The 17,194-nt window shown below is 49.3% G+C and overlaps 1 protein-coding gene across 1 annotated transcript in view; it reads left to right on the top strand.

Moving 5' to 3' along the window:
* The window catches only part of PSTPIP2 (proline-serine-threonine phosphatase interacting protein 2), a gene marked incomplete at its 5' end in the record, with an annotated part of 45,296 nt that extends 28,140 nt beyond the window's left edge, over window positions 1-17,156 (top strand). Inside the window, 7 exons of the mRNA XM_015425546.1 lie at window positions 70-149; window positions 1,368-1,466; window positions 7,139-7,235; window positions 8,317-8,404; window positions 11,181-11,215; window positions 14,147-14,209; window positions 16,454-17,156. Coding sequence (XP_015281032.1) covers window positions 70-149; window positions 1,368-1,466; window positions 7,139-7,235; window positions 8,317-8,404; window positions 11,181-11,215; window positions 14,147-14,199 — 452 coding nt within the window. The remainder of the gene's footprint in view (window positions 1-69; window positions 150-1,367; window positions 1,467-7,138; window positions 7,236-8,316; window positions 8,405-11,180; window positions 11,216-14,146; window positions 14,210-16,453) is intronic.
* Between the last annotated feature and the right edge of the window lie 38 nt (window positions 17,157-17,194).

The following is a 17,194-nucleotide window of genomic DNA, read 5'->3' as shown; positions in this document are numbered from 1 at the left end:
TCGTGTGACTTTGGGCCTGTCTTCTTTTCTCCTGGGTGATCCGACCTTTTTGCCCACCTCACTTTGCAGACAGGGTGTACCAGATGAATGTCGCGGCTGTGGAGAAGGTCAGGGAAGAATGGCAGAGCGAGCACATCAAGGCTTGTGAGGTAAAAACGGCTGCTCAACGGTTGCTCATCGGGGGAGGAATGGCGGGCAGGGGCTAGGGTCGCCAGGGCCGGTGTGGTGTGTAGTGGTTGAGAGCGGTGGACTCTACTCTGGGAGAACCGGGTTTGATTCTAAACTCCTCCACATGCAGCCAGCTGGGTGACTTTGGGTCAGTCACAAGTTCTCTCAGGGCTGTTCTCTCAAGAACAGTTCTCTCAGAGCTCTCTCAGCCCCACATCCCTCACAAGGGTGTCTGGGGAGGGGAAGGGAAGTGGATTGGAAGCCACTCTGAGACTCCTTCGGGTAGTGAAAAGCAGGGTATAAAAGCCAACTTCTTTTTCATCTTCTTCTGGTTTGACTGGGCTGGGAAGGTTTGATTCTTCTGCCAGTGTGAGGTGGCAGGCTTCGATGAACAGCATGTGACCGATTTCAGACTAGAGCTGCGCCGCAGTCGCGCCTCCCTTTGCCCGCTTCTATCGGTCAATTTCCCACTCGAAGCCGCACGGCCGCGTTTTGACCCTCGGCTTTGCCCCGATTTTCCCCGTGGTTTCGTGATACTCAAAAAACAGGATCACAAAACCGCAGGGAAAGTCGGGCAAAGCTACCTGGCGTTACATTTTATGACACACATGGCCTGGCCCGACAAGGTCTCATTTATGTCAGATCCGGCCCTCGTAACAAATGAGTTCGACACCCCTGTTCTAAGCTGCGGAGTCTTGTGAGTCAAAATTCCACTTTGTGAGCTCCTGGCATTAAAGTTGTGAGCGAGCGATTGGGCTGCTGTGTAAATTAGTCTGCTCGGGAGCCACCCTCCCTGAGCGAAGACAACAAATGTGTGAGCCGGAGGCTAAAGAACGGTGAGCTAGCTCACACTAACTCAGCTGAGGGGGTACACTGCCCCCGGTGCTGGTAACCTGACAGAAGACCATTTTATAAGCTGGACCAATGAACTCCTGACTGGTTGGAAACCCTGCCCCCATGTTGTGGTTGTGCCCTGTGGAATGTGGTTTTGCGAGTGTTGTGGGTCGCCACTTGTGCCGTGATGGTTAATGTCACAGGCATGATGAACAGCCCCGGTTCTGTCCCTCCCTCAGTGCCCACAGAATGTGTTTGTCTTGAGATTTATGGGCGTGCCAGGAGGAAAGGGGAGCGTTTTTGAGGGCCAGGAAATCCCATGTTTTAATTTTGTCTTAATCTTGGGCTGTTGCCTCTCCCGGCAGTTCTTCGAGAGCCAAGAGTGCGAACGGATCACCTATTTCCGGAACGCCCTCTGGCTCCACGTCAACCAGCTCTCCCAGGAATGTGTGAAGAACGACGAAGTAAGAGACTCACTTGGACGGCCTCCGAGCTTTCTCTGTCGTCTTGGGAGTCAAGTTGCCACTACACCAAACTGGTTGAGTGCGCGGACTCTAATCTGGGAGAGCCGGGTTTGGTTCCCCACTCCTCTGCTTGCAGCTGCTGGATGACCTTGGGCAAGCCGTAGTTCTGTCAGAGCTGTTCCCTCAAGGACAGTCCTCGAGAGAGCTCCCTCAGCCCCACCTACCTCACAGGGTGTCTGTTGTGGGGAGGGGGAGGGAAAGGAGTTTGTAAGCCGCTCTGAGACTCCAAGTGAAGGGCGGGGTATAAATCCAATCTCATCCTCCTCCTCTTCTTGGCGTAGTGGTTTGGTGTAGTGGTTAAGTGCGCGGACTCCAATCTGGGAGAACTGGGTTTGATTCCCCACTCCTCTGCTTGCACCTGCTGGATGACCTTGAGCAAGCCACAGTTCTGTCAGAGCTGTCCTTGAAAAAGAGCAGTTTCTGTCAGAGTTCTCTCAGCTTCACCTGCCTCCCAGGGTGTCTGTTGTGGGGAGGAGAAGGGGAAGGAGTTTGTAAGCCGCTCTGAGACACCTTTGGGTAGTGAAGGGCGGGGTATAAATCCAAACTACTCCTCCTCTTCTTCTTCCTCTTCCTGCTCTTCTTCCTCTTCTTCCTCTTCCTCCTCCTCCTCCTCCTCTTCTTCTTCCAGGCCTAGCTTCTGTACAATCAGGTTTCAGTGGGGGAAGCAAACTCTGAATACAGAGATACGGTTTCTTAATCTTTAGGATTTCTACCATGTCTTTCGGCTTAAAATAGCAATCAAAGGAGTTTGCATGGAAGGAACAATAACATTGAACAGTCTGCTCCATGAGTAGGGTTGCGAGCTCTGAGTTGGGGATAGGATTGCCTGTGTCGGGGCCTGGGGATTTTGGGAAGGACCACTGATCTCCAGACTTACAGAGGTCAGTTCCACTGGAGAAAATGGCAGCTTTGGGGGGAGGGCTGTAGGGCATTATCCCCCCCCCCCCCTGCCCCTCCCACACCCGCTGTCCCCTTCCCAAACCCCACCCTCTCCTGGTTCCACCCCCAAAGTCTCCAGGTATTTTCCAACCCAGTAAGACACAGGGGAAGGAAAACAAACCTTACCCTAGCCCTGGAATCAAGAACCAAAAGGGTGAGAAGAAAGTCTAATGAAGGGGCAATATTAAAAACCTAGTTAAAACTTATAATATACCAAAATACAAGTATTTATTAGAAAGACAGCTAAAAACACACATAAGGGCCCAATGAAAGCCTCGTAGAAAAGTACAGCCTAAACAGTCATGCCGGCCACATGACCACGGAAACGTCTTCGGACAGCGCTGGCTCTTCGGCTTTGAAACGGAGATGAGCACCGCGACCCTAGAGTCGGATTCGACTGGCTTTCGAGCAAGGGAAACCTTCACCTTTTAAAACACAAGGGCCACATGACCTGATGCGTTTCTGCCCTATATTGAGGTACACATAACTTAAATACATATTGCAATAAGATAACCAATAAGTGAATAATGGACCAGGAAGAGGAAGGTTAAGCAGCAAGATCTAAAGACACATGACAAAGATGTTTGTATATTATAAGTTTTAACTAGGTTTTTAATATTGGCCCTTCATTAGATTTTCTTCTCACCCTTTTTGTTTCTTGATTCCAGGGTTTTGGGTCAGGTTTGTTTTCCTCTCCCGGTGTCTTACAAGCCGTAGTTCTGGCTCAGCTGTTCTTGAAAAAAAGAGCAGTTTCTGTCAGAGCTCTCTCAGCCCCACCATCCTGTTTTTTGAGGATCATGAAACCGCGGGGAAAATAGAGCGAACCCGCGGGTCAAAATGCGGCCGCGCGGCTTCGAGTAGGAGATTGACCAATGGAAACGGGGCAAAGGGAGGCGTGGCGGCGGCGCAGCTCCTTGTGCGAAATCAGCCACACAGTCTATCCTTCCAAAGGCCATGTTCTCCAGGGGAACTGATCTCTGTTGTCTGGAATTCAGTTGTAATTCCAGGCTCCGCCTGGAGACTGGCAACCCTATCAGTGAGACGAAACATCAGAAGCAGTTCCATTCTGGGGTTCTGAAAGCACAACTGAAAAGGATAAGTTCTTTCTAGCGTCTTGAAGATAATAGTGTAGGGGCTGGGTAGATTCGGCCTGGGAGGAAATTCTGTGACTGAGGTGCCACCACGGAGAAGGCCCTGTTTCCGGAAAGTATCTACCTAACCTCTGAATCCTCTGAATGAAGAGGAGCTGCAGTGGCTCAAGTGGTTAAGGCTCTGAACTGCAGGCTGTGGAAGGTCGGTAGTTCAGCAGTTCGAGACCCAAGTGTGCCGCATGACGGAGTGAGCTCCTGTCTCTAGTTCCAGCTCCTGCCAACCTGGCAGTTCGAAAGCAAGAAATTGCAAGTAGATAAATAGGTACCACTTCGGTGGGAAGGTAACAGCGTTCCGTGCGCCTTGGTGTTTAGTCATGCTGGCCACATGACCACGGAAACGTCTTCGGACAGCGCTGGCTCTTCGGCTTTGGAACGGAGATGAGCACCGCAACCCTAGAGTCGGATTTGACTGGCTTTCGAGCAAGGGACCCTTTACCTTTACTTTAACCTCTGAACGAGGGGCCATACGGAGATCAGCCTCTGCAGGCGATCCTAACTGACCGGCAGGTCCTTATAAACGGAAGTAAACGGTCTTTAAGAGAACCCTAAACGGACCAAGGCCACCAGAGTCGCAGCTGCATTCTCTGCGTGCAGAGCAATGGCAGCGGGTGGAATGCTTTGAAAAATGAGTTGAAACTGACTGTGCCAAATGGGACTGGAAAGGCCAACAGGTGATTGGAGGGTGGAAGACAGGAAAGTGAATCTTGAAAGGCAGGGAGGAACATCGACCTGGATGGCCCCGGCTAGCTTGATCTCATCAGATCTTGGAAGCCAAGCAGGGTTGGCCCTGGTTGGTATTTGGATAGGAGACCACTAAGGAATACCAGGGTTGCTACACAGAGGAAGGCAATGGCAAATCAGCCAGAGGGGCCATGGCCCAGTGGTAGAGCACCTGCTTGGTATGTGGAAGGTCCCACTTTCAATCCCCAACATCTCCAGTTAAAAAGGTCCAGGCCGTAAGTGATGTGAAAGACCTCTGCCCGAGACCCTGCAGAGCTGCTGCATGCAGTCTGAGTAGAGAATACTGACTTTGATGGGTCTAATAAGAATAGTCAGAGGTCATTTCGGGGGGGATCGCGGGGGATCGCAGTTCCCCGGGTGAGGTACGGGGGGCGCGGCACATGACGAAGCCCCGCCCCCTGCTTCCGGCCGCCCCGCTTCCAGCCCTCATTCAGCCAGGAGGAGGCAGGAGAAGAGGGAGGGTAAGTTGCTTCCTCCCTGCCTCTCCCCACCCCTGCCTGCCTGGGGCCAGGGAGGGCCTTTGCGGGGCTTCCTTGCACTCCCGCCAGCCTTGCAGGTCCACCGCCGGGCCCCTCATGGGGCTCGGCAATGGAGCTGCAAGGCCGGCGGTGGAGGCCGGGACCGTTGGGGGCGGGGTGTGTGGCCTTATGACACACTTCCGGTGATGTCAGGGGGTGTAGCATATGCTAATGAGTTATGCTAATGAGCCCCCCCAGCTCTTTTTCTACGAAACGACCCCTGAGAATAGTTATTGTATGGCCTTGTGTGTAGTATAGCCAGGAGATCCTAAGATTGTCTGGCAGCCAGACGTTCTAGCTCTTTTAGTGTTATGCACCGCTAGGTGGTGAGCTAGACTTGTTTTTAAGGCAAGCCTTCAGTAGAAGGCAGCCCCGGAAAAAGGGGTGCAGGCCCTTCCTTTCCAAGCTGAAGGAAAGAAAAAAAAGATTTTAAAAACCCCACGAAACTGAACTCTGTGGTCAGAGCCTATGAATCTATGGACTTTTCTGCATTCTCATTTCCCACTCTCGTGTCTGCCTGTTACTTTGGTGTGTGTGCGTTTTTTTTTCCTGTTCTGCATGTGTTTGGCTGCCTCTAGTGGTCCATTCGATATTGCGTTGCTTTATGTCTTCCTGCAGGTTTAAACCGCGGGTTTTGATGCGGCCCATACATCAATGGGATATCGAATCGGCCACTAGAGGGAGCCAAACACATGCAGAACAGTTTATGATAACAGCCAAGCCACGGGAACACACAAGTGGGGAAAATGAAAATGCAGAAAAGTCCTATATGAGGGGGAGATGGGGGGTGTTGGTGGGAAATATAACTCAGTGGATGTTTGCTGTTAGGGGACTGAAAGACAGCTAACCTAAGTACTTCATTTGAGGGAGGTGTCCATGGCTCAGTGGCAGAGCATCTGCTTGCAGGGGCGTAGCCAGAAAAAATTTGGGTGGTGGGGCATTGGGAAATTTGGGGGAGCAGGAAAGAGAGAGAGAGATCGAGAGATCCTGTTGGCAGGCTTTCCTTACCTGCCGGCACAACTCCCACGGCAGGAGTTGTGGGGCACGGGCCACGAGTGAGGGGGCACCTACCTGGTGGAACGAGCTCCCGGAGGAGATCCGGGCCCTGAGGGACCTTGCACAGTTCCACAGGCTATTCGGAACATCCAGAGCACTTAATAACAATGTTGTAACATTGTAGGAATGATTTTAAATGGTTTCAATTGTGCTTTATGTGCTGGCTTATGCCTGATTGTGAGCCGCCCTGAGCCCGCGTTGTGGGGAGGGCGGGCTATAAATTGAATTTATAAATAAATAAATACAATAAATAAATGCCCCACTGTGGCTTCGGGCCAATCTGCTTGGTATGCAGAAGGTCCCAGGTTCAATCCTCAGCATCTCCCGCTGAAAAGGACCAGGCAGCAGGTGATGTGAAAGATCGTGGTCTGAGGCCGTGGAGAGCTGCTGCCGAGACTGACTTTGATGGACCCAGGGTCTGATTCAGCAGACGGCAGCTTCTTATGCTCATCTATGACCTTCAGGTTCACATTCCCTGGCTTCCTTCCTTATGCTTGCAGGAAGAGAAACGTCTTGCGATCCAAGCGTGTATCTTCCACCTGATTTTACTGAGCTCTTTTTTGGAGTAAAGGGAAGGACTTTTTTTTCTTTGCATGCTGTCAAAGTGCGCTTTTTTTTAAAAAAAAAATCTCTCTTTTTCCCCCAAAAAACAATTTATTAGGATATATTATTAGTTCAAATACACAACATATTACTTTTTAAATTATACATCCTTTTTTCCCCTTTCCCCCTCCCCTCTGGCTTCCCACAGTGCTCCAACCTCCAGCCCATTTCTTAGGTCTTCCCTATTTTCCACTTATCTTTTAATCATAGTCTACCGGTAACACTTCCTTCTACTATTATTTTCTCATAATTAACTTTTATCTTAGTAACATTAACTTTTAAATAATTGTCAAAGCAAATTAAATTGTCCTGTACACCCCAATATTTTTCTAAATATTCTTTCAAGTCTTTCCAGTCTGCATAGAATTCTTCTGCTTCAAGATTCTTAAGTTTCCTTGTCATTTTGTCCATTTCAACCATAAATAGTAATTTCTTTATCCATTCCCCAATTTCCGGGATTCTGTCTTGTTTCCAACATTGTGCATAAGTCATTCTAGCAGTTGTGATCATATACCACATCAAAGTTCTTTTCTGCACATTAACTTCTTCCATTTTAAGCCCCAACAGTAAAATTTATTTTTAAAAAATCTCTTGTGCATCACAGTGTTACGAGGAAGTGCGGAAGAGCTTGGAGACGTGCAGCATCGAGAAGGACATCGAGTGCTTCGTGAGCATCCATAAAACGGGCACTCTCCCGCCAAGTAAGTTGCACGACGGCTGGGTGTCTGACGCCCCAATGGGCAGACACTGTGGCTGCAGTCTTCAGGACACTTTCCTGGGTGTAGGTCTCCTTGAATGACGGAGCACTTACCTTTTTAGGCTTACTCCCTATGTAGGGCTTCCATGGTCTCTCCTCCGTTTTTTCCTCACAACAGCCCTGTGAGGTAGTAGAAAAGAGCAAGAGTCCAGGGGCACCTTCAAGACTAACAAAATTTGTGGCAGGGTCACATTGTGACGTCCTTGAGTCACGGCTCACTTCTTCAGTTACTAGCGGCTCACGAAAGCTTTAGGCCTGCTGGCTACCCTATTTGTATGCTGTTTCCAGCGGTCCTTGACGGCCTGCTGTTGTGCCAGTATCACAAATGTTTGGTCCATTCACCAATCGGATATGTAACAAAATTTGTGGCAGGGGAGGAGCGTCCTTGAGTCACGACTCACTTCTTCAGATACTGGCGGCTCACGAAAGCTTCAGGCCTGCTGGCTACCCTACTTGCATGCAGTTTCCAGCGGTCCTTGACGGCTTGCTGTTTTGCCAGTATCAAAAATGTTTGGTCCATTCACCAATCAGATACGGTCATCAGTTGTCCAGTAATGGCCAGGCAATTAGAACACTGATTTGGTGGCTCCTAGGCCTACCGGAAGGTTGGTAGTTCGGCAATTCGAGACCCAAGTGCCGCTTAGGCCACTGCCATTTTCTGGAGTAGCTGTCCTGTTCACGTGACCTGTGATTTGACTCTGAGACACCCCTTAATGATACAGAACAAAGTCGGAGTCCAGTGGCACCTTTAAGACCAACAAAGTTTAATTCTGGGTCTAAGCTTTCATGTGCACGCACAATGATACGTCTTCCCGAAAAAGCAGAGCACCCTAAATTGCCAGGTGGGGCTTTTTGTTTTTTCTGGACACAGTGTGAAACACCGTGTATAATCGCCGTAGCCGTTTCCTGGTCCGATAACACGAGCAGTGCCTTTGAGCTTTGGGCCTCTTCGCCACCCTTGGATGTTGGTGTTCTGTGTTTTTTTCCTTTTTAAACTGGCTCCCCGCTCCCCCTTTTGTTTGCAGCTCCCGTGACCTATGAAAATTATTATAACAGCCAGAAGTCGGCAGCCCCGGGAAGAAACCAAGCCCCCCCAGCACCAGGAATGGGGAGGTGAGAAAGAGGACCCAACGGCACGAGAGGCTGGCGAGCTCTGATGGAGGGGGGGACGGGACACTGAACTTACAGGGAGAGTCCCTGGTGGCAGCTGGGAACAAGCTGAGTCCGTCTCTGACCGAGGGAGGCCACCTCTGAGCTGGGAAAGTCCAGGAAATCAGGGGGACGGGGTGGAGCCTGGGGAAGGGAGGGTTTGGACAGGGGAGGGACAGCAGCGAGCAGGTCGCAAAAATAGTGTGGGAGGTAAAAGGTCGCCAGGTCAACCGCTGGCCACTGGCAGGGGGGTTGGGGTGTAGGGTTGTCATCTCCGGGCTGGGAATATAAGAACATAAGAGAAGCCAGGGCTATTTTGGGGCAGGAACGCACAGGAACAGAGTTCCGGCTGGCTCCCGAGTTGGCCACGCCCAGCAGGAGCTCATTAGCATAACAGGCCACACCCAACAGCAGAAACTCATAAAGATTGGCTACATTAGGGGCGTGTGGCCTAACATGCAAAGGAGTTCCTGCTACAAAAAGAGCCCTGATACAAACAAGGTAAACAGAATAAGAAGGGAAAGGTGGGTGTGGCTGGATGAGCACACTTCTGGTAACATGGGGGTATGGCCTAATATGCTAATGAGCTGTACTATCAGGGGTGTGGCCTAATATGCTAATGCGTTTCTGCTGTTGGATATGTAATGAGTTCCTGCTGGGCTTTTTCTACAAAAAGAGCCCTGAGAGAAGCCATGTTGGATCTGGCCAGTGGCCCATCCAGTCCAACAGGCTGTGTCACACAGTGGCCAAACCCCAGGTGCCACCAGGGGGTCCACCAGTGGGAACCCCAGAACTCCTCCCAGTGTGGCCCCCCAAGCATACAGAGCATCACTTGCCCCAGACAGAGTGTTCCATCTACACCTTGTGGCTAATAGCCACTCACGGACCTCTGCTCTGAAGAGAAGTCATGTTTGATCCAGTGTTCCTTCTAAGCCGAGTTAGTGTGAGCTAACTCAGTTTTTTAGCCTCCAGCTCACAGATTTTTGTCTTAGCTCAGGGAGGAGGGCTCCAGAGCAAACTAATTTATCCAGCAGCCAAATCGCTCGCTCACAACTTTAATGCCAGTGGCTCACAGAGTGGACTTTTCGCTCACAAGACTGCACAGCTTACAGGGAGCATTGGCTGGATCAGGCCAATGGCCCATCGAGTCCAACACTCTGTGTCACACAGTGGCTAAACCCCAGGTGCCACCGGGAAGTCCATCAGTGGGGCCAGAACTCCAGAAGTCCTCCCACTGTTGCCCCCCCCAAGCACCAAGAAGACAGAGCATCACTTGCCCCAGACGGAGTGTTCCATCTGTACCTTGTGGCTAAAGCTTCTGATGGACCTCTGCTCCATATGTTGATCCAATTCCCTCTTGAAGCTGTCCATGCTTGTAGCCGCCACCACTTCCTGTGGCAGTGAGTTCCACGTGTTACACTCCTGGAGATTTGGGGATGGCGTCCATCGAGTCCCCCTCCCCAAGCACATTTGAACTACATTCAAAGTATGTTCAAAGATCTCTAAATAAAGCATATGTCTTAAAACATCCTCCCTTGTGGATGCCCACCTTAACATGGTGATTATTTTGGTGTGGAACCCATACTCCAGACAAGAGGCTACTATTAGGACAGAATACGGCGAAGCAGACTGGTTTCCAGTTGGCAAAGGTGTCAGACAACGATGTATTTTCTCCAGGGGAACTGGTCTCGGTAGTCTGGAGACGAGGTGAAATTCCGGGACCTCCGCAGGTCCCACCTGGAGGCTAGCATCCCTACTTTCCTCCTGAGCCACGGTCCAGATACAAATTGGGCCCAGGGCAGTTGGAAATGAAGCTTCCACACAGAATTCCTAACACGTGTCTAGTGAAGCAGCACCCAGGACAGACCTGGAAATACTGCGATGTGCATAATTACTCTGAGATAGTAATTGCTCTGAGATAGAAACACCTTGTAGTGTTTGGTGTAGTGGTTAAGTGCGCGGACTCTAATCTGGGGGAACCAGGTTTGACTCCCCACTCCTCCACTTGCACCTGGCTGGATGGCCTTGGGCGAGCCATAGTTCTGACAAGAGCTGTTCTTGAAAAGGAGCAGTTTCTGTCAGAGCTCTCTCAGCCCCGCCTACCTCACAGGGTGTCTGTTGTGGGAAGTGGAAGGGAAAGGAGTTTGTAAGCCGCTCTGAGACTCCTTCGGGTAGTGAAGGGCAGGGTATAAATCCAATCTCTTCCTCTTCTTCTTTTACCTCACAGGGTGCCTGTTGTGGGGAGGGGAAGGGAAAGGAGTTTGTAAGCCGCTCTGAGACACCTTCGGGTAGTGAAGGGCAGGGTATAAATCCAATCTCTTCCTCTTCTTCTTTTACCTCACAGGGTGTCTGTTGTGGGGAGGGGAAGGGAAAGGAGTTTGTAAGCCGCTCTGAGACTCCTTCGGGTAGTGAAGGGCAGGGTATAAATCCAATCTCTTCCTCTTCTTCTTTTACCTCACAGGGTGCCTGTTGTGGGGAGGGGAAGGGAAAGGAGTTTGTAAGCCGCTCTGAGACACCTTTGGGTAGTGAAGGGCGGGGTATAAATCCAATCTCTTCCTCTTCTTCTTTTACCTCACAGGGTGTCTGTTGTGGGGAGGGGAAGGGAGAGGAGTTTGTAAGCCGCTCTGAGACACCTGTGGGTAGTGAAGGGCGGGGTATAAATCCAACCTCTTCTCTTCTTGTACATGCTGGAGTGCTGTATAAATGCTAAGTATTATTAAGAGCCATCTTCTGTTTGCAGGAGGCCACGGTTACCAGTACCCTCCGGTGGACCAGGTAAGTGGCCAACTGGTCCTCGAGAATATATACTGCTTTTTGCAAACCTATCGTGTGCCGTGTAGGGATGCCAGCTCTTGAGTGGGAAATTCCTGGAGATTTAGGGGTGGAGCCTGGGAAGGGCGGGGCTCGAGGGAGAGAGGGACCTCCGTGGGGTATAGTGCCATAGAGGCCGCCTTCCAGAGTGGCCATTTTCTCCAGGTGAACTGATCACTGTAACCTGGAGGCAAGTTGTAATCCCGGGCGATCTCCAGCCGCCACCTGAAGACTGGCAACCCTAGCTGCCGTTTGATTTTGGATTTTCCGTGACATCAGCAGGGCTACCAGAAGTCTCCGCTCCCAAATGTACTGCCTTTCTAGGGTTGCCATTTGCCTGGGGTGGGGGTGGGGAGATCCCTTGAAATGTATCAGACTCAGGCAGCTCTTAAACAAGTGAATTCAGCTTTATGGAAGCAGAACAAATCGACACGAAAAACCATAGGGGCCTGAGCTCCTTTTAAACATCCCGGGCTGGGACGGCCACGCCCAGACGAACGGTAAGAACCAATCATATTTACAAGATAAAGACCAATCATTGTTGTTCACTCCAGTCACAGTCCTTAGCTCTGACTGGCCCGCTGTCAGCAGCAGCCAATCAGAACGTGCACTTTAGGATACCAGTTTTTAATAGCAATGTCTGAAGCTAGGTATGCAGTAGTAATCATAATACATAATACACAACACCGCCGATTTTGCAGGCTCTTGCCCACCGCAGGCTAGCTGGCCGGCAGGAAGGAATTCCCCCCCCCCCCCAATAGCAACGTCACACACAACGTGCCTGCGTCACCTAGAAGTTAGGCTGGGACGTGTGTTTGGGGGTGACGCCTTGGCTTTTGGGCAAAACTCTATGGTTTGATGCCGATTTTACCTAAACTCTATGGTTTGATGCTGATTTTGCCTAAAATCCAGAGCGTCCCCCCATGACATTGCTGACGTGCTGGTGTCAATTCTGGGTGACGCAGGCATGTTGCGTGTGACGTCACTGTTTTGGGGAGAATGGCGGGCGATGTCACTTCCCACTTCCGGAACGTCTTCCCATCCCCTTGCCAGCAGTGAAAAGGACCTGGCAACCCTATTTCTTTCTCCATGTGACCCTTTCTGCTTTTATCAGCTGTTTCGTTGTAAAAAATGATATTGTAGAAATACCAGATATAGCGACAAAGTAGTTTTGGTGCTTGAAGGTTGACTGTGCAAAGAACGACACACACAAACAGCTCTGCAGAAATCTGTCTCCTCCTACCCGGAGAAGCAGGCTTTATTAGATTTCCTTCCCTCCTTCCCCCTCTCCTATGCATCGAAAGTTACAAGTCACCCTTACTATGAGCTACGAAAAGAGGAATGTGTTGTGAAGACAGCCTCACTGTCTTATCTCCTCCCGACTCTCTGCCAAGTTACTTCTCACGATGAGCTCAGCAATCTTGTGCATTCTACACTCTGGTTCCCAATTTCCCTGCAGGAGTAGTGAACTCCGGGCTTGCCACACAGAGAACACTGTCCCTACAGGTGGTTTCTTGAAGGAACATAACCTGGATCGGACCAATGGTCCATCTTTTAGACCGACATCTGTCTCACACTGGTGTCAACTAGTTACTCCAGAGCAAGGGTTCCCAACCTTGGGGTTCTGACCCAGGGGTGGTGGGCACGACTATAAAATGGCTGCCAAGGGAGGTGGAATCAACTAGAAAATAGCTGCCACAAGAGGTGGACCCCCTCATACAGAGGAAGCCCAAGGGAGGGGAAGAAGGGAAACAATTCAAAAAATACACTTGGGGGATAGGAGTGAGAGAGAATGTCCTCTTTTGGGGTTGGGAATAGAGATGTGAGAGCTTGGGAAAAAAACGGAAAAATTTGGGGGGAAACCCGAATTTCCCCCGTTTTTTTCCTGAAGCCTTTTTTAGTCTTTTTAAAGTTTTTTCCCGAAAAATTGGAAAAATTGAAAAAATAAAAGAAAAGGAAAAAAATTGATTATGGAACGTTTTATTTTAACATGATGTATCAAATATTTTAAGATAAGGTGTCCAAATAATTTCTAAAAAAATATGTATGGTATCAGATTGATCTAATTTCTGTGCACCGAGGACAAGCAAGCCCTAGGTTACAAACTGAACTCTCCAATGCAAGAACAAGATGCATTTCTTCCTTTAGGAGGTGCTATTGTCACAAGAAAAGAAAAAGGTTTCAGTTTTGTTTTTGCATGTTGGTGGGTATCCTGTTTGTAATAATTGTTTGGATACACTGTAAACTGCATGATTAGATAATACTTCATGTCTAACAATACAGAAGTGACAGTCTGTACAGTAACTGAGAGACAAACACAATTTTAGATAGTTCAAAAGAATAAGAGTTTCTGGTAATGACGATTAAATATATTTTTAATATGCTAGTTGAGATAATTTCATGCCAAGTAAAAATGTCCATAGTCATATTTTATATTCCTAAAGTAACAGAATGTCTTTCAATCTGGAAAAGAAAAAAGAAGTGCTAATATAGCATTTTTTTCAATTTTTCTGAAAATTTCCATTTCCCCCGAAAAAAACTGGTTTTTTTTCCCGAGCTTCAAAATTTCTGGAAATTTTACATCTCTAGTTGGGAAATTAGGAATATTCCTAGATTCAGGTGGGGCAGCCATTTTGGTCTGAAGCGACAGAACAAAGTTTGAGTCCAGCGGCGTCTTGAAGACGAACAAAGTTTTATTCAAGGTATTCCTAGTTATTTTATTCAGATATTCCTAGTTCGTAGCAGTTATCACAGCTTAAACACTAGGGGTATTTAAAACGAGGTTTGTCGTAGCGATCCCGTGTTTGAAGTCGTCAGTTGGGAAATATGTCCTCTAAGCGTGCCTACTCTCCTCCCTTTTCACTGTATGTGTTTCTTGTGATCTGTTCTTTCCAGGAGACCCTGAATACTCTACTGTCGATGGTTACAGTTTAATACAGCATCACTAATCTGAAAAGAGTAAGTCTGTTTGTCAGATCTGATCGGGGAGCTCCTGAGAGCCAGGGCTATTTTTGGGCAGGAATCGGAGTTCCGGCTGGCTCCCGAGTTGGCCACGCCCAGCAGGAACTCATTAGCATAATAGGCCACACCCAACAGCAAAAACTCGTTAGAATTGGCTACATTAGGGGTGTGTGGCCTAACATGCAAAGGAGTTCCTGCTCCAAAAAAAGGCCCTGGGTTTTGACAACAAACAAGGTAAACAGAATAAGAAGGGAAAGGTGGGTGTGGCTGGATGACCACACTTCTGGTAACATGGGGGTGCAGCGTAATGTGCTAATGAGCTGTGCTGTCAGGGGTGCGGCCTAATAGGCTAATGAGTTCCTGCTGTTGGGTGTGGCCTATTATGCTAGTGAGTTCCTGCTGGGCTTTTTCTACAAAAAGAGCCCTGCAGCTATTTCCTGTCATCCGGCAATGTTCTTGGCTTGAGGTGGGAGGAAATTCCACCCCTTTGAAAGTACGAGTGGGTGGCGCCAAAGTTTTGAAACATTCAGGGAAACCAGATATTGCGGACGATGAAGAAATGCCTCACATGGGGCAGTCTCGCAACATCTGTAAAATAAACCTTATTATGGCTCATAAATTCTACAGGCTGGAAAGGATCTTGGCTTTCGACCTGGGAAGTCCAAACTTGTCAGTGAAACAGGACGTTCCTTCCTACTTTGGGCTTGGGAGCCTTATCTTGTGGCTTTCTTCAGTAGGGGACAAGGCCAGTGTTCCCTCTGAGCTGAGTCTGTGTGAGCTCGCTCACAGTTTTTTATCCTCCGGCTCAGGAAGGGATGGCTCCAGAGCAAACCAATGTATGCAGGAGCCAAATCACTCGCTCACAACTTTAATGCTGGTAACTCACAAAGTAGAATTTCTGCTCACAAGACTCCACAGCTTAGAGAGAGCCTTGGGACTGACCATTCTGGGTGTCATAGATATGGTTGTCAGCTCTGGGTTGGGAAATACCTGGAGATTTTGTGGGTAGAGCCTGGGGGGCGGGGCTTGGGGAAGGGAGGGACTTCAGAGGGGTATAATGCCATAGAAGAGAGAGAGGGAGAGAGACTGAATGTATACCCCGCCCTTCACTACCCGAAGGAGTCTCAGAGCGTCTTACAATCTCCTTTCCCGTCCCCTCCCCACCCTGTGAGGCAGGTGGGGCTGAGAGAGCTGTGACTGAGAACTGCTCTTGAGAGAACAGCTCTGAGAGAACTTGTGACTGAGCCAAGGTCACACCAGCAGCTGCATGTGGAAGAGTGGGGAATCGAACCTGGTGCTCCTAACCATAAGAACATAAGCGATAAGCCTGTGTTGGATCAGGCCAATGGCCCATCTAGTCCAACACTATTGTCATACAGTGGCCAAAAATACCAAGTGCCATCAGGAGGTCCACCAGTGGGGCCAGGACACTAGAAGCCCCTCCCACTGTTGCCCCCCCCAAGCACCAAGAATACAGAGCATCACCTGCCCCAGAGCCCCTATCTATACCTTGTGTCTAATAGCCACTGATGGACCTCTGCTCCATATGTTTATCCAATTCCCTCCTGAAGCCGTCCATGCTTGTAGCTGCCACCACCTCCTGTGGCAGTGAATTCCATGTGTGAATCACTCTTTGGGTGAAGAAGGACTTCCTTTTATCTGTTCTAACCCGACTGCTCAGCAATTTCATGGAGTGAAAGGGAGAAAAGTACTTCTTTCTCGACCTGCTCTACCCCATGCATAATCTTATAAACCTCGATCATGTCACCCCTCAGCCGTCGTTTCTCCAAGCTAAAGAGCCCCTACACCAAACTGGCTCCCCTCAATACTTAGGCACATGGAGCACCATGTACCTGAGGATCAAATCAGAAAAATCACTGGTAGCTCTGGACCACGGATACCCAGCAACCCACTTGCTTTGGCACCGAGTCATTTGGGAAGAGGTTCTGGGCTGCGTCTCAGCCATCCCCCCCCCTTCTGTTTAAAGGGGCCTGCTGCTGTTTAAGGGCTCCCCGAACCATGCAATTGGCCCAAGGGGGCACCCAGTTCGATCTCTGGCAGGAACTGGGAAAGCATGTGTTTTATAAATGCTCGGATCCTTCCTTTTAGAGAAAGTGAAGGAATCGTGTCGGAAGGATCTTGCGAAATGGGCTCGATGCACTTTGGAGAATCATAGCTCTTCAGTTCCCTGGCGTGCTTTATTTATTAATCGCATTGTTCTTTTTTTCCCCTCTTCCCTAGATCTGAAGCCTTTTTGCCCGACCACACCTCCGTGAGAGGGGGGAAAGCAAAGAGCGATCTGTATAATGTTATCGAAACCTGAGGTTTCCCTGCGAATGTGATTTCTCCTTGGCCGGACTCATTCTCTTTCTTACGACTATAAATGATGCAGTTTGCGCACGACGAAAGATATGCGGGAGGCAGAAGACCAGCCTTAAAAACTATTAAGGACAACCAAATGCCCCAGACTGAATTTTGATTTAAAAAAAAAAATTCCCCAGGAGGGAACCTCATCAATTACTGATCGGTGGAGTACGGCCTCTAGAATGCTACGTCTGGAGACGGAAATCCAGGCTCAAATCCTTACCTTGCTGTGAACCTGGCTGAATGCTCTCAGGCAAATTCTTATGTCTCGCCTACCTCACAGGGTTGTTGTGCGGGAGAAATGAGATACACCCCCCACACCAGGTATATTGTCCTGAGCTCTTTGAAGGAAGTGTAGAATTTAACTGGGGCAACTACAGATGCTCGAGCAGGGGAGAGGCAGTCGTTTTGGCCCCAGTACTGACAACACAGCATCTACCTGTGACGAAGTTGGTGTGTGGGCAAAACAACCATGGAATGCCTGCCTCCAGGTGGAAACAAGTTATATATATGCAAAGGAACCAGGGTCTGAATCAGAAGTAAGGAAACGATAGAGCCGAACCGTGCGAAATGATTTGTATGCCATTATTATGTATATTAGAAGAGTAGTATAAAGTT

The sequence above is a fragment of the Gekko japonicus genome, unplaced genomic scaffold, assembly GCF_001447785.1.
Source record: "Gekko japonicus isolate JY-2015 unplaced genomic scaffold, Gekko_japonicus_V1.1 scaffold4920, whole genome shotgun sequence".
In the NCBI taxonomy this organism is placed as follows: Eukaryota; Metazoa; Chordata; class Lepidosauria; order Squamata; family Gekkonidae; genus Gekko; species Gekko japonicus.
The sequence above is the reverse complement of the archived record's forward strand: the minus strand, read 5'-3'. Positions and strand labels throughout refer to the sequence as shown.